This window comes from Pimephales promelas, chromosome 21, assembly GCF_988280905.1.
Source record: "Pimephales promelas chromosome 21, fPimPro1.hap1.1, whole genome shotgun sequence".
NCBI lineage: Eukaryota > Metazoa > Chordata > Actinopteri > Cypriniformes > Leuciscidae > Pimephales > Pimephales promelas.
The window spans coordinates 25,519,063-25,541,632 of NC_142789.1; the positions used below are offsets into that span (position 1 = coordinate 25,519,063).

The 22,570-nt window shown below is 38.7% G+C and overlaps 1 protein-coding gene across 14 annotated transcripts in view; it reads left to right on the forward strand.

Annotated features, from left to right (window-relative positions):
- The window catches only part of itpr1b (inositol 1,4,5-trisphosphate receptor, type 1b), a 127,124-nt gene that overhangs the window by 43,082 nt on the left and 61,472 nt on the right, over positions 1-22,570 (forward strand). For 9 of the 14 annotated variants that reach the window (XM_039673510.2, XM_039673513.2, XM_089125181.1 and 6 more), the window contains 17 exons: positions 483-615; positions 692-743; positions 825-990; positions 1,695-1,868; positions 2,000-2,068; positions 2,285-2,422; positions 3,397-3,522; positions 4,470-4,670; positions 4,756-5,007; positions 6,188-6,313; positions 6,591-6,719; positions 10,064-10,184; positions 10,554-10,738; positions 13,435-13,583; positions 15,413-15,524; positions 16,429-16,464; positions 20,933-20,968. In XM_039673510.2, coding sequence (XP_039529444.2) covers positions 483-615; positions 692-743; positions 825-990; positions 1,695-1,868; positions 2,000-2,068; positions 2,285-2,422; positions 3,397-3,522; positions 4,470-4,670; positions 4,756-5,007; positions 6,188-6,313; positions 6,591-6,719; positions 10,064-10,184; positions 10,554-10,738; positions 13,435-13,583; positions 15,413-15,524; positions 16,429-16,464; positions 20,933-20,968 — 2,205 coding nt within the window. The remainder of the gene's footprint in view (positions 1-482; positions 616-691; positions 744-824; positions 991-1,694; positions 1,869-1,999; positions 2,069-2,284; positions 2,423-3,396; positions 3,523-4,469; positions 4,671-4,755; positions 5,008-6,187; positions 6,314-6,590; positions 6,720-10,063; positions 10,185-10,553; positions 10,739-13,434; positions 13,584-15,412; positions 15,525-16,428; positions 16,465-20,932; positions 20,969-22,570) is intronic. The other 5 variants (XM_039673518.2, XM_039673519.2, XM_039673521.2 and 2 more) reach the window with 3 other exon arrangements.

The window sequence follows — 22,570 nt, forward strand, 5'->3', positions numbered from 1 at the left end:
TAGGCCATTAAGTGAACTGCAGCTGTCAATTTATTGCTCGCACTTGTGCACATGTAACGTACATAATTTAAGGCCTGGATATATTCTGTTTTTTTTTTGTGCTCAGAAGTAAAGAATAACCTTTGCCGCAATATATATATTTTTAAAAAACATCCTGCTGAAAGTTTAGATAAATATGTAAGTCGTTTTAGTCGTTTTTCAGGCGTTTTAATGTAGACAGAGATCAGTTCTAATGTGCAAATAAAACTCTGGTGTGGGCGGAGATCGTATTCGTTTTAATTCTCAGTTTTTAAACGAAAACGCAGTATTGTGGACGGGGCCATAGAATGGAAGAGAGGCTCTCTTTTGTTTTTCCCAGGCCTGATGAAACACATACAAATCAGTCTGATGAATCTGAGGAACCACATAGCTTCACAATAGTTACTTCAAGAAATATTAGAGAACAAATCTGCTTAAAATACCGAACCTTGTGTTTTTTTCAGTTTATTTTGAATGTACGACTAGACTACAGGATCTCCTGCTTGTTGTGCATCTTCAAACGAGAGTTTGACGAGAGCAACATGCAAACGGATGCAATGCCGGCTGCAAATGCAGACGGGCCCAACAGTATCCCAGGTACACAGTATTCCCGAATCACGGTCACCTGTGAGTTACTCTAAAGATTATCAGAATTTTTGTGTTTGTTTCACAGCTCTGGACTTTGAGAACATCGAAGAGCAAGCAGAAGGAATCTTTGGTGGAAGGTAAGGATTCATTTCTTGAACGAGAAGCTGGAAAAGTCTTTGTAAGTGTACTCAAGTGTGAAACTGTTTTTCTGAACTCAGCGAGGAGAACACGCCGCTGGATCTGGATGATCATGGTGGCAGGACATTTTTGAGGGTTCTGCTGCACCTCACCATGCATGACTATCCACCGCTTGTGTCTGGAGCGCTACATCTGCTCTTCAGGCACTTCAGCCAGAGACAAGAAGTGCTCATGGCTTTCAAACAGGTATTTAACATACAAAGATGCAAGTTAAAGGAGTAGTTCACTTTTAAAATAACTTTTGCTGATAATTTACTCACCCCCATGTCATCCAAGACCAAGATGTCCACATCTTTCTTTCTTCGGTCGAAAAGAAATGAAGGTTTTTGATGAAAACATTCCAGGATTTTCTCCATATAATGGACTTCATTGGGAACCAACCGGTTCAAGGTCCAAATGAGAGTTTCAGTGCAGCTTCAAAGGGCTTTAAAGGACACCAGACAATGAATAAGGGTCTTATCTAGGACCCTTCGAGTCATGACTCGAAGAAAGATTTGTTCATTTTGATGAACGAGTTCGAACAGGAGAGTCACGAACCCTCATCACAGAACAGAGCAAGGCGACCATTTGTGCTTATAAAACTTAAACTTTGTTATTTATTTTTTAAATGGCCGATCTTTTCACTAGATAAGACCCTTTTTCATCGTCTGGTGTCGTTTAAAGCCCTTTGAAGCTGCACTGAAACTCTCATTTGGACCTTGAACCGTTTGGTTCCCATTGAAGTCCATTATATGGAGAAAATCCTGGAATGTTTTCAACAAAAACCTTAATGTCTTTTCGAATGAAGAAAGAAAGACATGGACATCTTGGATGACATTGGGGTGAGTAAATTATCAGCAAAAGTCATTTTCTGCATGCAACTTCATGCAGTGCTTCTTTTTTCCCTGTAGGTTCAGCTTCTAGTGACCAGTCAGGATGTCGACAACTACAAGCAGATCAAATCAGACCTTGACCAGCTGCGATCCAATGTGGAGAAGTCTGAGCTCTGGGTGTACAAGCGACAGGGTGAGGATGGCATGGATGCAGGGGACGGACTCCCAGCAGAGTCTGACCACAAAAAGAAGGTGGTAACATTTATTATTTAAAGCAGAGGTCTTGCTCTGAGGACGTCTTCTTTACATATTGACCCTTGAAAAGAATGAAACAGTCACACTTGCTTCATTTAGCCTTTGTATGTTTTCCTCTCTTTATGCAGAAGGACTCTGGTTCGGACAAAAAAAAGTCGGACGGAAGTGGCAGTGACAATTACAAGGACGTGAAGGAGGTAAAGTGTTGTTCACGTGCTCATGCAGTGAGCTTTACAGTAGGCCAAGCACCATAAACACTGGCAAAGCTGATTGTGTAGCCTCCTTAACTAAAGTAGATCCAATTAACTAGTGCTGGAGGAATTAGCACCACATGTAACAGCTTTGGCAGTTTAAGTTGTTTTGACTAAAAAGTGTTCCTCTTCAGCTCATCATCTGTCTGTTTCTCTCTCTAGATCCTCCTGCGTCTTAGCAAGCTGTGTGTTCAGGAAGGACCGTCCGGGAAGAAGAATAAGAAACAGCAGCAGAGGCTGTTGAGGAACATGGGCGCTCATTCAGTGGTGCTCGAGCTGCTGCAGATCCCTTATGAGAAGGTGCAGTATACGTATATGAGTGTGTTCTAGTGTACACGAGTCCACTCACACAATGATTTTCAAGACATTTGGTTCTGTTAATGCCATACTGGGATTACTGACATACAAACCATGCTAAAATCCATTCCACTGCACTGCTACTGAATCTAAAAAAACACTTGTGAATCAGCCAGAGCAGTTATTATCTGAAATAAACTCAAATGAATCAGACTCAGTAATGGAATGACAAGTTATTACATTATTAATTATTTTGAATGCATTCTATTCTAGTTATGTTTTATTTAATTTAGGGCTGTGCAAAAATTAATTGCGATTAATCGCATCCAAAATAAAAGTCTGTGTTTACATAATATATTTGTGTGTGCTGTATATAATTATTTTGTATATATAAATACACGCACATGCATGTATATATTTAAGAAAATGTGTTATTCATATATAAAATATTTATATAATATAGATTGTGTATTTATATATATATACAGAATTTAAGTGCTTTATATTTATATATATATATATATCTGCGCTTAAATATATACATGTATATATATATATATATTATATATATTTTATATACGAATAACACATTTTCTTATATATTTAAGAAAATGTGTTATTCATATATAAAATATTTATATTTATATAATATAGATTATGTGTATATGTGTATATATATATATATACATACAGAATTTAAGTGCAAATAATTCTTAAATATATACATGCATGCACGGGTATTTATATATATACAAAATAATTATATACAGCACACACAAATATATTATGTAAACACAGACTTTTATTTTGGATGCGATTAATCGCAATTAATTTTTGCACAGCCCTAATTTAATTACAATAAATTATTTACTTTTTGTCTCTTATTTACTTTAAAATTATAAACGGATACAAATTTTTCCTACTTCAAAAAAACCAAAACAAAGTGTGTTATTAAGCAGTGATGTTCATTTTTGCAGGGCGAAGACGTCCGAATGCAAGAGATCATGAAACTGGCTCACGAGTTTCTTCAGAACTTCTGCGCTGGAAACCAGCAGAACCAGGCGCTGCTCCACAAACACATCAACCTGTTCCTCAATCCTGGGGTGAGATCTTCTTCCCAGACTCAGACACACATCAGGGAAGCTATTGTGCTTCCTCACTCTGGGGGCTGGTGAGAATGATGGAGGTTCTCAGTTTCCATATTGCTACATCTCAAACAAATTTTAGAGCAACATGACGATGATTCATAGTTCATCATGACTAATTATGATCATATTTGTGCTGGATTTGACTGTGACAATGCGTTAATTGTACTGTTGTCAGGCTCACAAAATGAAAATTTCAGACTAAACACTCCTTTTTTTTTGCGATGTTGGATATCAAACTCACTTATTGTGAATTAATGTTCTTTATATTTTGTTCACACAGTGTTTTCTGCCATTTTTAACAGCAAAATTAGTAATTGGACAGAGGTTTGTTAACCTTAAATAGCAGATTTGAGAAATAAAAAACATTACAGTGAAGTATATATTTCAAATATGAGCCAAAACATCAAAACCTAATATGGTTTTGGTCCTATGCATGCTGCCAAAACAAGGCGTGGACTCTCCCAAGATTCCTCTAATCTAAAGGTGTCCTGTGGTATTAGGGTGACCATATTTTGATTACAAAAAACCAGGACACTCGGCCCGGCAAACAGATGGGCCTACTCAAATGTTACTCGAAGTTTACTCAAAGATACCTAATTAATTTCAATACATTTAAAGTAGGTAATGCCTCCTCTGTATGGATAGAAAATTGTTATATTGTTATTTGAAAACAGGACTTGTCCTGGGAAAACAGGACAGTTGGTCACCCTATGTGGTATCTGAAAGTGAAAGTGACATGTGAAGGCCAAGTATGGCACTGTAAACCCATACTCAGAATTTGTCCTCTGCGTTTATCCCATCCGAGTGCACACACATAATGAGTAGAGAGCAGTGAACACGCACTTGAAGCAGTGGGCAGCCATTTTTACTGTGTGTTTTCATCTATATTTCATCTTCTGTAGATCCTGGAGGCCATCACGATGCAGCACATATTCATGAACAACTTTCAGCTGTGCAGTGAGATGAACGAGCGGGTCGTGCAGCACTTCGTCCACTGCATCGAGAGCCACGGCAGGCACGTGCAGTACCTGAAGTTCCTGCAGACCATCGTCAAGGCGGAGAACAAGTTCATCAAGAAATGCCAGGATATTGTAATGGCCGAGGTGAGCGGCGGATGTGCTGAAGTGATTTCAGTTTTGCTAATTATTAATGTGATTTGATGTTAAATCTGTCTTTTTTTCCCTGCAGTTGGTGAATTCTGGGGAGGATGTCTTGGTGTTTTATAATGACCGGGCCTCCTTTCAGACTCTGGTCCAGATGATGCGTTCGGAGCGTGAACGAATGGATGAAAATAGCCCGCTCATGTACCACATCCACCTGGTGGAGCTGCTGGCCGTCTGCACGGAGGGCAAAAACGTCTACACCGAGATCAAGTGCAACTCCTTGCTGCCGTTGGATGATATTGTCCGTGTGGTCACGCACAAAGACTGCATCCCTGAGGTTGGTGGTCAACAGCTCAATGCCGGATAGTTTGAATTTTGTTCCTCAACATTTTATTGTGGTAGCATCTGTTTACCTTCCCCTAAATGGCACATAAAAACAAATCAAACCACGAACGGTCGCTTTACATGTTGGTCAGATGGACGACTCTTGTCTAAGTGGGTGATTATTGGCCGGAATAAGCGGCAGTGGGTACCAGAAGTCCAAGGTTTGGCTAAACAAGACAAGATTGGTACTGGCCGAGTTTTCAAAGTCCAACATAGTAATTAAACGCTGTTTTAACGCAAACTGGGAGATATATTGAGTTAATCTACCACAAGGAAAAAGAAAAAAACTTTTGCTGATAATTTACTCACCGTCGTGTCATCCAAGATGTCCATGTCTTTCTTTCTTCAGTCGAAAAGAAATTAAGGTTTTCTTAAGGATTTTTCTCCATATAATGGACTTCAATGGGAACCAAACAGGTTTTTGATGAACTGTTTTTTTTTTTAATGCTTGTTTCCCGTGAATTTTTTGTTAATGTTCCTAAAAATGGGCCTTTATTAGGGGTAAAATGGCTCAAATATGAACCAGACAGTCATTTCTCAGAAAATGCATTAACCAAAAACTACTCCGGAAATGAAAGCATGATTTCATTTGGTACAGTTCTTTTTTATTCTAAGTAATTCATCAAATATATTTTCAGAGACATGCAAACTAGGTCATATTTAAATGAACATAAATGCTTACATTTACATTTATTCATTTAGCTGACGCATTTATTCAAAGCAACTATATACGTCAGAGGTCACGCGCCTCTGGAGCAACTAAGTGTCTTGCTCAGGGACACATTTTTGTCTCACAGTAGATTCGAACCCTTATCCACTGCGCCATCACCACCCCTACATAAACATATTAGTGATTTGTGATTGCCACTAATTTGATAAAAAAAAGTTTTAGATTAACACTACCGTTTAAAGGTTTGGAATCAGTGTCTTTTGCTCACCACAAATTCATTTTAAGTCATTCGGTGGCACCTTTTGAAGTTTGCTAAGGCCTCATAGTGGACCTTGGACCCTGATTTAAAACCACTGGCCTGAATGATCTCATCTCTTCAGGTCAAGCAGCCTCAGAATGGGACTTGCTTTGATGTAATTTGTTGCAAAATGAAGTTGCTTGTATACTCTTTGTCCTTTCTTAGGTAAAAATTGCATATATAAACTTCCTGAACCACTGCTACGTGGACACAGAGGTGGAAATGAAGGAGATCTACACCAGCAACCACATGTGGAAGCTCTTTGAGAACTTTCTGGTCGACATATGCAGGGTAATGGAAGCCGTTTTGGGGATTTTTCTCAACCCCAATGAACCGTTTTGGTGTAAAGTACCAAAAAGTACCAATCTCTTGCTGCTTTTAAGTAGTATAGGAGTGATTCATTATATGTGGTTTTATTTTTATGATTGCTGAACAAGTTAACCTGACTCCCTTTTTGGTGCATAAAAAAGGGGGTGAATCAGTGCATGTTCTGACTGTGCTTACTGAAGCAAATGACTCAAGCCCACAATAATTTTGTCTATTCTTTATGGTTGTTTTTTTCATCCAGGTTTGCAACAATACGAGCGACCGCAAACATGCTGACACCACGTTAGAAAGCTACGTGACTGAAACCGTGATGAGTATTGTGACGACATTTTTCAGCTCGCCGTTCTCCGACCAGAGCACTAGTTTACAGGTAATGACCCCAATACAACAGTATATACTCCTCATATATGTGCTAAGGTTTAGTATATGATTCTAGTTTCAGTTCAATGTTGGCTTACCACCATTTGCATCTTATCTACAGCGGTTTGATTCTTTGAAGTAAATAGACTGTTATCTTTCATAAATGGAAAATAACCCCTCCAGATAATATCTTACCCCTCTTCACTCCTTCCTGGCTTAGGTGGCACGTCATATGTATGTGAGTATCTGTAACGCCCCATCTCTAATCTAGCCCTAACCACTGGTGCCCTTTGTGAGACCCATAGGATTTGTAGAAATTCAGGCTCTTTCGTCACACCCGTGGGTTTCTAAAGAATCGGCCTCACCACTGGAGACTGACGCACTGGCCAGAGCTTTCCAAGAACTCTCTCATGGTCTTGCACATCACCGCACCCAGACTTCCCACATCTCCATTTCGTAACGTGAGAAACTAGGGCAGATCCTGCCTTTGTGTTTGAACCGAGCAGGGATATTATTTGTAACTAAATAACATAACTAATATAACTCAAATAAAATAAATGTTAACTGAAATCAAATAAAATATGAAAAAAACAAAAACTAAATATAACTAAAATTATAACTGAAATAAACCTGTATAGACATTTAAAAAAAAAAAAAACGAATACAAATGTAAAAAATAAAATAAAATGGAAAATATAAAAATAAAACCTAACTCAAAATATTAACAAAAACTATAATAGTATAGTTTTTAAAGCAGTCAATTCTCCATTTGTTTACCGTAAAATTGAGAATAATGTTGTGTCACAAATTATCTCTGCCTTTATGAATGACATTTTGACCTGTAAACAAACAGTAAAATCAACGACTTCTTAACTTCTTAAGAGCTTGTAACTAAAAAGCTTGTAACTAAAAAGTAGTCTTAGCTTAGTCCTAGTTGATTTTACTGTTTACAGGTCAAAATTGGAGTTTTGCACAAAGACATTTTGTGACATTACACTATTCTTAATTTTATACTAAATAAATACTACTATGATGTAATATAAATACTATTTAAATTACAGAATATATAATTTATTTTGACAATACATTAATACAATAATACACAAGTTACATGAACGGGGGTGGAAATGTGTTAATTCTCATGAATTTTTAATATAATCATAATTTTTAGATTTAGTAAATAAATATATTTTATATTTACCACTTTTTTTATTTGCAGAATATATCATTTATTTTGACATTACATTAATGTAATAATATACAATTAAAGAACAATATTATGATTATTTAAAATGCAAATTATTTCTGAATTTTTTGCGTCATTACACCACTCTTCAGTGTCACATGATCCTTCATAAATCCTTCTAACATGCTGATTTGATGCTCAAGAAACATTTCTTATTATAATCACTTGTTGGAAACCGTTGTGCTGCTTCATATTTTTGTAAAAGCTGTGATACATTTCTGAAGTTTAAAAGAGCAGAATTTGTTTCAAATATGAGTTTGACCAGTTAGTTTGACCAATCCAGATCCAGACAGATTTGTAGTCTGCCGTTGTAAAGTAGGAAGCACCTCCTAAAACCATGTCATGTGTTACACCCTAAACCCCATTCAATCTTTCCTGGAAGTGTTGCTTCATGACAGCGTCCATCCATCTCTAATCTCTTCCATTTCTCTTTGTTATGGCAGGCCTCCATTTTAGGCAAAATAACTGAGGTACCACTTTGTAATGACTTCACAGTGGTTGCAAATGGAATGTGGTGATGTAGTTTTGGTCAGTCTCTTGTCTAGTAGGTCTTTTTGAGTGAAAACTAGATCACACTGACGTGTTTTTTTGTTTTAAATTCACGATTAACCCCTCGGGTATACTAAACTTGTCTAGAAAGTGTTTATACCAGTCTCACGAAATGTAGCGTGGTAAACTTGTCATCCTTCCTCTTAGCTTTACACTTATTCATGTGAGTGGTGATGGATTCTCACTTGTTGTGTTGGTGGTAAGACGTGTTCGTAAATAGTTTCTGTCACTAGAGGTGTTAACCTTTTATCCTTTATCTACAATTAAAAAAATAAGAATAGCCCAGATGACTGCGTTTTAGTTTTTCGTAGATTGTCTTAAAAAAATATGCCGGGTACAATGCAAGTTAAGATCTATCGATAGCATCTGGAACATGCTGAGGATGACCACAGAAGCCAGTCCCTCAGTGTGTTCGCGTGTGCACTAATGCTCTTAGAAGAAAAGGTTCTATATAGAACCTTAAAAGGTTCTATCAGCGCTACGTATTTGGAACCCCTAAAAGGTTCTACACTCTTAAAAAAAAGGGTTCCTCTGGGTTCTATATAGAACCCTGGGGTTCCATACGTGGCCAATAGAACCTTTTACAAAAAAAAAAAAAATTCTATATAGAACCATTCTTGAGTTCCATATATGAAGCGGGGGATGGAACCATTTCTGGTTCTAAATAGAACCATTTCTTCTAAGAGTGTACTAACTATTCAACTCACAAACTTTGTCTTTTCTTGACAGGCAGTAAACAAACAGCAGGCACTTTTTATAGTTCCTCCTGGCCAAAACAATGACCATTTGCTGCGTTCATGTCATAACCGTAATTACAAGATGACAACCTGTGACGTTCTACACAAAGCGGTTCACATACTGTACTTAGACTCAGATTTTTTAAATGCACCTGCCGCAGTCAGTTAGTACAAGTAAGAGCTTTATAAGCTGTTTATGTTCATAATTATTGTAATGTTACGTGCTTTGAGACACAAGGTAATTTAACAGAATCTGCCGTACGTGTCCATGTGTTTTGAAGGAGGTGTGGCTATGGTGATACTCTGAAGGGAGGGTGGGATCTAATGCTTTCAAAGCTAGCTCGCTATTGCTAGCCTCTCCGAAATTGCCTACCCTACCTTTAATTTCTTTGAATGGTAGTGGATGTTTGGAAACCAGATATCAGAAATGGGTCACAGGAATTATGTAGGTAACATTTAACCAAAAGTTCAAATATATACACATCTTTTATGGAATAATTAAATCCTTAAACACATGAGCTTCACTTTTCTGCTTTAAAACCCTCTAGAATGCCTATTGACATTTGAGTCAAAATTATTGTCCAATGCTGTCGATAGAGCTTTTGTATTGAACCTGGAACATTCGTATACGTAAATGGACCACTTTACTGCTTTATTTCAACTTTAAGAACCTAATGGTTTCTGTGGAGATGTTTTGTCCACTTTAAAACCTGAATCTCCATCAGAGAAGTTTCCTCTCTCAAGTTCACCATTATTAATAATTTGTGATTTCTTTTCCCCAGTCATTTTACAATCTGTCTTTCTCGTGTTCTTCTCCTCCAGACCCGGCAGCCTGTGTTTGTGCAGCTCCTGCAGGGGGTTTTCAGAGTTTACCACTGTAACTGGCTGGTTCCCGCTCAGAAAGCCTCAGTGGAGAGCTGCATTAAGGTTCTGTCTGATGTGGGTGAGTATTTGCCCATGACCATTCCACTTTTCCATAACTTCACACACGGAGTGAGGATAACATCATTCCCATCTGTCTTTACATTCTTCCTCTGTTGCGGTTCAAATAAAAAACCTGACTGAAGCATACAAGTAGATTTTGAGCACACAATATTTCTACAGATACCAAAATTGCTGTGATATGAAGTGTCACTTTGCGTCGTCTTTCCAAAATTCAACCTATAATAAATCTAAAAAGTTCAAATATACAATCAGTCTTAAGCATTCGTATGCGTATGAATGGTAGTCAATGGAACAAAAGGTGCAGTGTGACTGTCATGATTTCACCAAGTGTGCTTGTAATAGTTGTATTTTCAACTGTCTCATTTAGCCAAGAGCCGAGCGATCGCCATCCCGGTGGATTTGGACAGCCAGGTGAACAACCTGTTTGTGAAGTCCAACAATGTGGTACAGAAGACCATCCTCAATTGGAGAATGTCGGCTCGCAACGCATCCAGAAGGGACTCGACGCTCACGACTTCTAAAGATTACAGGAACATCATCGAGAGGCTGCAGGTAATGCGAGATATCAGCCGTTGTTTTTGTTTTTTGTTGAAAGTTTCTCAATGAAAGTTGCTCTCATTGAGACAACCTTAAAAATAGCATCATTGTTTGGTCACACACTTGTTTGGTTGGTGAATCAGGCATACAGCTACCACACCTATTATGTTCCAGATGCATTGCAAAATTGAATTTGAGGAGGTGGAGAAACGGGAAACTCGTTCCAGGAATTCACGTGCATTGTTATGGGGAAGTTGAGTCAGGATGAGGTGTGGGTCCTAGGAAATTTAGTCTGGTTGGTTTCTGGCTCTGATCCAAGACCCCAGCACATACACATATGCTACATGTATTTGGATCATTGTATGAAACAGGTGCCTTGTACAGTTTCATAAGTTGCAAACAATCCATCAGAAAAAATACTGTGAAAATAAATTGAATTGCGAAGCAAATAAATGATTAGACTATGAATGAATAATCATTCTTGCCAGAAACAGGATTGACAGTTTAAATCTGTATAAAACAAAATAAAAAATAAAAAAAAACTGTGAAAATGTGCAGTTTTATGCTGCTTTTATGCTCGATGCTGTAACTAGGTACTTAAAAAGATAATTTAAGAATTTAATCATTAAATTCTGATATTTTATATGTAATTATACTACTTCATACATTATATTTTATATTATAATTTTGATTTTATATCCACTTTTTCCTTTATTATTAAAAAATTGCAACATAAATGATTCTAAATAAGTGGACTTATAAGTGCAGTTTTTTGTTTTATGGAATGGTTTATTTTTATTGTACAGTATTTAAAAAATGTCATTTTTTTATATACAGTTTAAATATGTATGTATAAATATATACATTTTTATAATGTTAATAAACTTAATGCATACCTGTAGCCTGAAGACAGTACTTCAAATCTTTTTTAATAACAGGCTAAACTAAAATTCTGAAATGTACATGAAAATGTTAGCTTTGGAAATAAATGAAATCATTGAAAGTTATTTCAAAATGTAATAATACAGCAGTAATTTGGAAGTGCATGGGTAAGGAAAGGCCAAAAACAACTTCCTCATGATAATGACCCATTTCAGCACATGTATACACAGCAACTTGCCGTTAAGTTTCCAGTGGTAGGCATCAAGAAGCCCTTGCTGTCGTGTTTAACAGAGGAAGAAGGTTGTTGTTTTCTTTTGCAAGGTGTAGCATAAGTGTGAGTGTTGAAACGCAGAAGAAAACACTTTGTCATCAGAAGGTTGTGTGGTGGTTAGAAACATGCATTTCCTTTTGTTTTAAAATACTCCTCTCAGAAGACTGATGAAGGGGATAGAGGTCAGTGGAAGGGTGTCATCCAGCCGGGGGAGGGGGGGTGAGTGTGAGTGTGAGTGAGTGAGCGAGCGAGCGAGCGAGTTGCGGTAAACCATGGCTTCATCACGTCTGTCTCCACCCCTGTGCAGCTGTGGAGTGAGTTGGCGAGTATTCAGACACGTTTGCACAGCACACGTCTGCGCTGTGTGCCTCAGGGCTGCTGGATTCAACCTCGGTGCTCAGAATATGTGTGGCCGGAGTCCAAAAATCTTTTTGCTGCAAAATCTTTTTTTACTCACCCCCATGTCATCCAAGATGTCCATGTATTTTTTTCTTCAGTCAAAAAGAAATTACGGTTTTTGATGAAAACATTCCAGGATTTTTCTCCATATAATGCACTTTGTACTGGTAACCAAACGGTTCAAGGTCCAAGAGTTTCAGTGCAGCTTCAAAGGGCTTTAAATGATTCCAGACGATGAATAAGGGTCTTATCTAGTGAAACGATCGCTCAATTAAAAAATTAAATAACAAAGTTTAAGTTTTTTTATAAGAACAAATGCTCGCCTTGCTCTGTTCTGTGATGCACGTTTGTGACTCTCCTGTTCGAACTCGTTCATCAAAATGAACGAATCTTTTTTCGAATCATTTGGTTCATTCAACGAACGAAATATGAACGAATTGACTCGGAAAAAGATTAGTTCACGAGTCACGAACGTCCATCACAGATCAGAGCAAGGCGTGCATTTGCTTAAAAATGAATTATTAATTATTATACAACTTAAACTTTGTTTTGTTTTTGTTTTTTGCGCTTGATGAGACCCTTATTCATCGTCTAGTGTCGTCGATGTGAATGCACAGTTAGCCTCATAACACGAACGGCTGACTCGCCGAACCAGCTGGTGGCGTTGATTGACGAAACTAAATGTTAACTTAAAGACATGATTAATTACATAATCATACACCCATTGTATTCAAACAAATGTTGAAATGACCTTGAGTGATGGAATGATCCCTGCACAGATGTGTAACGTTATACTGTGAAGGTTGCTTATCGCATCTGGTTAGTGCAACCAACTATTACACCTCGAAACACCAACTTTTGTATAAAAACTGGCGACGTCCTGGCAAGATCCTTGACTAGTTTAATGGGTTTCGTTGCTGGAGAACGGCGTTCTTGCCCGCCAGCCAGTACTTGTGACGTCACGTGGAAAGTATGAATAGAACAATATCGTCAGCTGGTTTGGAGGCTAATATAGTTATCACTATAGTTACTGTAAGTGTCCTTGGTGTGAACGGGCCTTTACACACCCTGTGATCCACTGTATGAAATTATACTGTCACTGTGCAGGGCTTTAGGTGCACATGATTAAAATAATTGCATTTGTGACTGTGTTTGTCAGGACATAGTGTCTGCTCTGGAGGATCGTCTGCGGCCCCTGGTTCAAGCTGAGCTCTCGGTGTTGGTGGATGTGCTTCACCGTCCCGAACTGCTCTTCCCTGAGAACACCGATGCCCGGCGGAAGTGCGAGAGCGGAGGCTTCATCTCCAAGTGTGTTTCATTAACAACTGCCTTTAGTGATTTCTGTGAATCAGGGGACATAAAACTTACAGGAAGGATGATTTGAAACACCTTTTCCCCAAATATTTTGTTGCATGATGTTGGAATCACAAATATAATTCAGTTACACGTGAGATTGACCTTAGCATGTTGCGAAGATAACATCACAATGATCTAATAACCATATAAAATACATAGCACACGCAAATATTGAACAGAAGTCAAATTATTAATATCTTCTTGCTATTAAAAACTATCAATACCTTAAGGTTTGATTGAAATATGTGCATTTTATTGGTGACATTTACCTGTGGAGACACTGGAGTAATGGCGGCTGGATATTACAGGTATACATTACATTTAAAATGAAAAAACAGAAAAAAATATTTACTTTATTACTGTTTTTACTGTATTTTTCATCAAATAAATTCAGCCCAGTTGAACATAAAAGACATAAACAGAAAATCGTATGATTTCCTTCTTTAAATTGTGCAAAAACAAGTTATATTAGAGGTAGTGCATTCATATTCAACCTCGAGCCTCGAGTGCGTATGAGAAATAAATCAGTGTTTCTTCCACACACGGGCCGTGTTATGCAGTCACACAGTGCTTACTGTCCTTCACCTGTCGTCAGTGTGTGTCCTCGTGCTGTGAGATACTCGTCTTTCTGCGAGAGCTACAAATGAGATTACCTGTGTGTTTGTGCGGCCATTTGTGTTTGTTTGCATGTGACGGCTCCTGTCGGAGTAATCCTGAGCTGTTGGATTATCTGATTCATGGAATGGAGTTACTTTACAATGTAAAGTGTGGAAGTCTATCAACAGCTCAGATCAATTTGGTTTCACTAGATTTTTTTTTGCCTCAGTTTAAGTCCGAGTTATTTAGTTTGATTAAGGTTGGTGTTGACATTGTGAAGTTGAGTCACTTAGCTGGTGGTTTTATCTGAAGCAGTTTAAAGAATATGTATGAGAATCATTACATATTTATTTTTTTATAATTTTCATTTTAAGGCCAATATTAAAATAAAATGCATTATTGTAGATGCTTAGTGATAAATGTAATCTTTAGTAGATCTCCATTTCTAATATTTTACCAGCACTAAATTATTATTATTAATATTTGATTTATTTATTTATTTATTAGTTGTTCAAGCACGAAGTGCTGAAAACCTATTGTAATTGCTAAGAGGAAAAAAAATCCCCTAAAACGCATCATGCAGCCCAAACCGTAAGGCCTAGAGACTTGAAACTCAGCCAGATGGTAGGGCCTCAAATTGGGAAGAACCTATTAGAAGTATGAGCCCGATTGCCCCATAGGTGGCGCTACAGCAACCAAATGTACTAAATTGCTCATAACTCCTTGACCGTTGGACTTAGCCTCAAGATTTGTGCACCACTATGATCCAAACCAGTCTAAGCCTATTCTCTGGACTCTCTGAAATTTTGCATTTGTTTGCCTACAACATAATCAATAATTATCGAAAAAAAAAAAAAAAACTCGAAATTTTGCAATTGCATTACATTTAGAATGTGGTCCGTGGCAAAATACAGCCAAAAGCCAATAAAATGGCTTCATGTTTCAAAGTTTCATGGAGATTCGACCATAGGTGGTGCTATAACCGTCAAAAAGGTTTCATTCTTATTAGGTGTTCAAGCACGAAACTATGGTAAATCTGTGGTAGATTTTTTAAAAAATATTTTATTTTATTTTTTATGGGTGGTATATCATGCATGCCTACAGTGAAAGAATATGCAGTAGATCCTGATTCGTTCGAAGATGTTATCATTATTAATACAAACTTTGTGTTTTTCCTCTTTCAGACTGATAAAACACACTAAACAGCTTTTAGAGGAAAACGAGGAGCGTTTGTGTATAAAAGTTCTGCAGACGCTTCGAGAAATGATGACTAAAGACCGCGGCTATGGGGATAAGGTAACACACACACACACACACTGTAGTTGCATTAAAAAAAATATCCTTCCACTTACACAAACCTTCTTCTACAGATCTAGTATTCATCTTGATACAAATGTCAAGAATCCCTTGGCGTGTGCTCCTGTATATTTGTCCATATTACCCATAAAAATCCCCAAACAGGCCTCATAGGTCTTCCCACAGTACTGCCAAAAATCAAGTTCAAAGGCCATGTTACACATCTGACATGCTGTTTTTACAAGCCTATGTACTTATATATATTTATAATCGCACACAAACACACACATGCAGCTATTCATGTCTTTCTAACACTTTATAAAACATGCTGATTTGACTAATGTGGGTTTCATCCAACTATAAAAACCTCTGTCCATTTCTAGTATTTTGCTAACACTAAATTAATTAACACCCAATTAACTTCACTACCATATTTGAACATATTGAACTATAATGGTAATTTTGGCTAAATCAAACATCAGCTTTAAAGACCCCATGAGAGCTTTATGGTTTTAATTTCATGGACTAGGAATACTCATGATTAACTGGTAACTACTAACCAAAAGTGAGAATTGAAAGTTAAACTCTTTATAAAGTAATTTTTTAATGTATTTTAACATTTGCTGCATGGTTATTTAATTATTTTTTTAATTTAATTTAATTTTTGGTTTTATTTATGCTAAAGAAAAAGGTCCTGCACTCACAATCATGTGGTCTTTAACTGTAAATGGCAAGATTTGGTCAAATCTACATCATACGTTTTTGTAATTAGCAACTAATGCTTTCAAGGCTAATGCTAATAAATAACAATCACAATAATCTTGTTATGTCACTAACGAACATTGTCCTCTGAGCGTTCTCTGATTCCTTCCTACTAACTTTGCTGTATGCTCTTCTCTTCCAGCTAATTGCCTTTGATGATGAGCTGGATGTGGCTGAGGTTGTTTTTATTTATTTTTTATTTTGGGTTTATTATTTGCTATGTTTAGTAGGGCTTCCCGCTCACGCGCCGGTGTAGTCGTCCTACTTAGTGCTTGTTCTCTTTTCCTTTGAGCTTTTTTTTTTTTTTGCTGGTGTTTGTCAACGTGACTTCACCACAATACGGCCGTTTTGTAGTCTGTCCATGTGTTGAGGTTGCGTGCAGTTAACCTCACCTGATAGTTTCAGTGTGTGTTTGTGTGCATGTCTTTACCCATGGCCTTGTTTTAGATAGTGTGCTGGTGAAACTGCGTGTTAGCGTATCAGACCACCACTTTTGTTCACACTTCCTCTGCGTAGTGTTAATTCGAGTTTACGTTCCTGTTATATTCGCTTCTGAGACACAACAACAGGAGCTGGTTAACAGGGACGTCACGATATATAATTTTTTTCATCACTCTGTTTCACACATTTAACTCGCATGTCGTTGCAGTGTCCAAGTTCTTGCTATAATTACACACTTACTGGTATTAGTTCAGCCAAAAACACATAAAACTAATGAACTAATGAAACTAAAATGTAGCCAATCCAGGTAATTAGTGAAATTACTCATGAAGCGGATTTTTATTTATTTATAAATATATATATATATTTTTATATTTGGAAGCTATATAGACATAGGCGATTAATGAATCTAAATAGAATCGAAGTGTAAATGATTTTGAAAATTAGATTTCTGAATTTGATCCATCCATCTGAAATTCTTATTAGTGAACAGACATGCATAGAGATATACATCAGCATGTTGTAGTAAATGTTTCCCAACTATTGTTACCAATCCAAATGTAGTATGCAAATAAATGCAAGAAAGCAAACCAATCATAATTCAGTATGCAAAGACATCACTGATTTTGAGTGGTGAATATACTAACAAGGTCGAAATCAGCAGTAGCACCTCACTGCAGTACATGAGATCCAGGGGGCGGAGTTGGATCCAGATCTAAGGGATGGAGATGGGTTGGATTAGGGCGGGGTTAGGGATCAGGGGGTGGAGATGGGTTGGATTAGGGCGGGGTTAGGGGTCAGGGGGTGGACATGGGTAGGATTAGGGTGGGGTTAGGCATCAGGGGGCAGAGATGGGTAGGATTAGGGATGGGATTAGGGATCAGGGGGTGGAGATGGGTAGGATTAGGGGTGGGGTTAGGGATCATGGGGTGGAGATGGGTAGGGTTAGGGGTCAGGGGGTGGACATGGGTAGGATTAGGGTGGGGTTAGGCATCAGGGGGCAGAAATGGGTAGGATTAGGGATGGGATTAGGGATCATGGGGTGGAGATGGGTAGGATTAGTGGTTCGGGTTAGGGATCATGGGGTGGAGATGGGTAGGGTTAGGGATCAGGGGGTGGAGATGGGTAGGATTAGGGATCAGGGGGTGGAGATGGGTAGGGTTAGGGATCAGGGGGTGGAGATGGGTAGGGTTAGGGATCAGGGGGTGGAGATGGGTAGGATTAGGGATCAGGGGGTGGAGATGGGTAGGGTTAGGGATCAGGGGGTGGAGATGGGTAGGATTAGTGGTTAGGGATCAGGGGGAGGTGATGTGTAAAGGGAATACTGCTGTTATAAAGCACCTAATTTGTTTAAAGTTTTTTGCAAACCACATGTTATTTTGTGTACTTTTGGGTATATACTGTAGCTGTACATTTAAATCAAAAGTGCACAATACACTGTTTTAGAATTCATTATTCAATTTTGCGTGTAACAATGTGATTAATCGTGATTAATCGAAAAAAAAATTATGCGATTAATCCTGATAACATTTTTTTAATCGTTGCCCAGCACTAATATATATATATATATATATATATATATATATATATATATATGAAGAGTTCAGATGCAAAAGCCTCTAAATGCCATTTGAAATTTTCTTCTTTAATGATGATTTTTATCAAGCTTGTATATTTAAGTTCAGTAATTTCACTTAAATAACAATTAATAGGTAATTATCATTGCCATTTAAGTGAAATCACTGAACTTAAATATACAAGCTTGATAAAAATTATCATTCTAGAAGAAAATTTCAAATGGCACTTAGAGGCTTTTGCATCTGAACTCTTCATATATATATATGTGTGTGTGTGTACCACACAAAGGTGCAATCTCAATTGTCTGTGGAAACACCTGTTGTGTGAGTCTGAGGCCTCATTCACACGTGTTCCCTGCACATGTATTGACAGACCATCCTTGGCCTGTACTCACATAACATACAACTCCTCTTTCTCTCTTCATCTTTATCTTACATAAGCAAACGTGCCTCCCATCACAGTGTGTAAGGCTCTGGGATACGGAACGGCTGTGTATGTGAGTGCGTGTGTGCGCGTGAGTGTGTGTGAGTGAAGTAAGAGGGATGAGGAGGATAATATGCTTTAGGTTGATGATGCATATGTGCAGCTGAGCAGGGAAGCTTATGTAATGTAGATGAAGAAAACTGTGTGTGTGTGTGTCCTTAACCATAAATCTTTCTTTCTTTCTTTCTTTCTTTCTTTCTTTCTTTCTTTCTTTCTTTCTTTCTTTCTTTCTTTCTTTCTTTCTTTCTTTCTTTCTTTCTTTCTTCACTTCTCTCTCTCTCTCTCTCTCTCTCTCTCTCTCTCTCTCTCTCTCTCTCTCTCTCTCTCTCTCATTCAGTAGAATCGGTAAGCTCCAGTAGTGTGTGTGTGTGTGTGTGTGTGTCTGTTGTCCTCATGTGTCCTCTATAGTCTGTGGCTCCTCCTCTGCACTCCTCCATCCGTCCATCAGGGGGAGCTGTGGACACATCCGTCTCCCGCGCGCGACGCTGTCCCAGTTTCCTCTGCTTTGTGCAGCACGATTCCTGGACTCCCGCCAGCTCTCAACCAGAGGTTACATAAGAGCTGCCCTTCTTTTTTTTTCCCTCGCTTTTTTCCTGGAATCCAGGCTCTTTACTGATGTGTGACCTTCTGCAGTAATTGCCAATAAAAGTGAGACGGGCCGTTTACCAAGAGACACTGGCAGTGCCATAGGCCATCCGGTGGGGCACGAGGGGTGGGCATGCGACATCCTAAACCTCCCATCACCCCAGTGTTCCTCTGATTTAGTTTCCGCCTTATTAGATTGAAATGCATAAATTAGGTCACCGAGCCAGATGTCTTCAGTCTTTAGGCCAAAGCTTTGAGATGTTGAGATCATGGCATGACAGTCAGGTTTTAAAGCGTGTCTGCAAACCCATCCGCGTGAAACGAGCCCTCGAAGCTTCTCGCCATTGACATGCACCGCAAAGATTAAAGCTGTGACATCAGTGAATGTGCGAGCTGTCTCGTAGCCACACTTGTGACACGCAAACTTGTGACTTGCACTAGCCAAAAGCTCTTTCAAAAGTCTGCCTTAAATCCAATTTGATTTTGTGACCGGACGGATGAAAGGATGTGCAAATGGATGGATGTGCTGTATTGATCCCTGGTGGGGAAATTCACAAGAAAGTGTTTTTATAGCATGTGATGAAAGCGTGCTTTTATGGTGGCTAGAGTGGGACATTTGGCATTCACACCTTGTGTTTTGCAGCAGCATTATTTTCCAGCTGAAAAATGATGTCGCAGAAAGGGAGATTCCTTACTGGTTGCAGTATTACTCACACAAACATGCGCGTGCGTCACACTTGATGCTGATTTAGAACCCCCCTCTTTCCCTTTTTGTTAATGCGCTCACAATTTCCTATTTGCATCCTTTTAGATCAAACACATTTTTATGAAAGCAAACGGCATTTTGTGTGTTATCGGAATGATTGTTTGTCCGTTTGTCTCTGACGCGTCGAACAAGGAACTGTTTGCATGCCGTGCATGTTGCTTTGCTCATTCCTTTTTGCTCTAGCACGACTTTAACTTTTGATTTTTGTTTTTTCTGTCATACTAATGCAAAATAAGCACTAAGGATTTTGGAAATACTTGCATTCACAAATCCAGGTGGATTAAATGTTGTAGCAGGACCAAACAAGTTGCACATACCGTTTTGAAAATCAGCCACACACACACACACACAACTTTCCCCCCCCCCCCCCCCACTTCCAACTTGGTAACACTTAACAGAGTAATGTTTTTATTTCTGCCAAGTCACGCCTTGAGCGCATTACATAACTGCGTAAGATACAGTCTGGATACCTTGAACTTTTTAAACCTTTTATCGGTTAGAATGTGTTTGTGTGCACATTTAGCTCGTGCAAATTCACTCTCCCCTCTAAGATGACCCCCTTTGATAAGAATCCGGCACGTAGGCTGACCAGCTGAGGTCAAACAACCCTTGCTCTGGCATAGATGAATGTGCAGCCTTCGCAAACTGCGTAGAAAAGTGATTTCTCTCAGGCTTGTTGAATCTGATGCACGCCGTGTTGATGACTTTTTAGCTTGTCAAAGGCATTGACACGTTCTATCAATGCCAGATGCTAATATGCATTTACTAACTCATGACTTTTTATCTCCATTAGCTTGCACCCCCACCAGAACCAGAAGTCCTAGCAGAGGTGTGTCCAACACATATTGTGCCCCTGAATATGGGTTGTTGCAGACAGTAGTTGATCGTCTCATACCATGCCTCATTGCATTGCAATAGCCTCGCTCTCTCTATTCGCCCCCCCGCCAGCCTTGGTCTGGGGTGTGGGAATATGGGTTATTGCAGACAGTAGTTAATCGTCTCATACCTTGTCCTTGCCTCGTTGCATTGTAATAGCCTCCCTCTCTCTCTATCTCTCTCTCTCTTCTTTGAGTCATCTCTGCCCATGCAAATGGGAAAACAAAGACCCACGCTGACACACACAACATATTTCCCTCCAGTCTGGAGATAAGCTGACCTCTTTTTGGTCTCGCTGATTAGATAAAAACAGTTGGGTTTTGGACGTCAATATCCCATTCATTTTCTCCATTGAGAAATGACCTGATAACACTTTTCAAGACAAGCGTACCATGAGCTCTGAGATAAAGCAGTGATATGTGCTTCTTTAAAGGGATAGTTCACTTCATAATACTTGCATTAACTCGTAAATGTAAGTACACATTGATGGCCTAGCGGTTTGTGTGAGAAAACGAACAGTATTTATATAGTTTTTACCTCGTGTAATCACAGCCACGTCCAAGTGATCTGAATCAGTTGTGTAATGTCCAACTGAACCATGTCCAACGTTCCGCCGGAAACCGTTTCGTGTCTTAGGCCATCAATGTGTACTTACATTTACGAGTCATTGAATCGTGTTTAATCTGGACCCCATACCTCCATTATATGACTGACGGACAAGAACGGTTTGACCGAAAAATGTCAAGATTGAAAATACTGTTGAAACAAAGACACCTACATCTTGGATGCCCTTGAGGTAAGCTAAAACATATCAAAAATTAATTTCAAAGTGAACTGTCCCTTTAACTTCATTTCAAATTACAAAAAGAGATGACGAGCACATGAACCGCTGAATTCATCGGTAAAAATGCCCCGTCCCGCTTCCAAAACAAGAGTCTGGAACAAGGACTGGTGGGACGTTGTCCTGCTCCCCTTCACAGGCGATGAGTGCAAAGAGAATTACAGAATGACAAATATGTGTCATTTATGACACTTCATTTAACAACAACAGCTAGTTCCACGCGCCATACGTCATTATTTTTTTTTGTGAAACCATGGATGCTAGAAGTGGGTGGTCATTGTTGCACACAGCCAACAGTAGACATGCACCTGCATATGTCTGAGTACATGACAGACAGGGGGAAAGAGGGTCAAAAAGCAAACCGTACACAGGCTCCATTATGTAATCTGGATAAAAAAATCAACTTTTTTCTCTCTCTTTCCTCTCACTCGTGGTTTGCGTTTCTAGCTTTGGCACCCAGTGCGGTGCTTATGTAATCAACATGGTTTCATTCCCGCTAGAAGCAGAACTCTAGTCCGACACGAAACAGATGGCCTGTAGAATAGGTTAGCAACTTTATTCATTAAAGAAGCGGGCATTGTAAAACAAACATTATGAAATGTATTATGTTTTTAGTCATCCCTTTCTACCCCATTCCCACTTCCTTTCAGGGAATTCTTTCTAAGCTGATAGTGTTACTTTACTCTGCATGATGTTCCCCAGCGCCCGTCTACA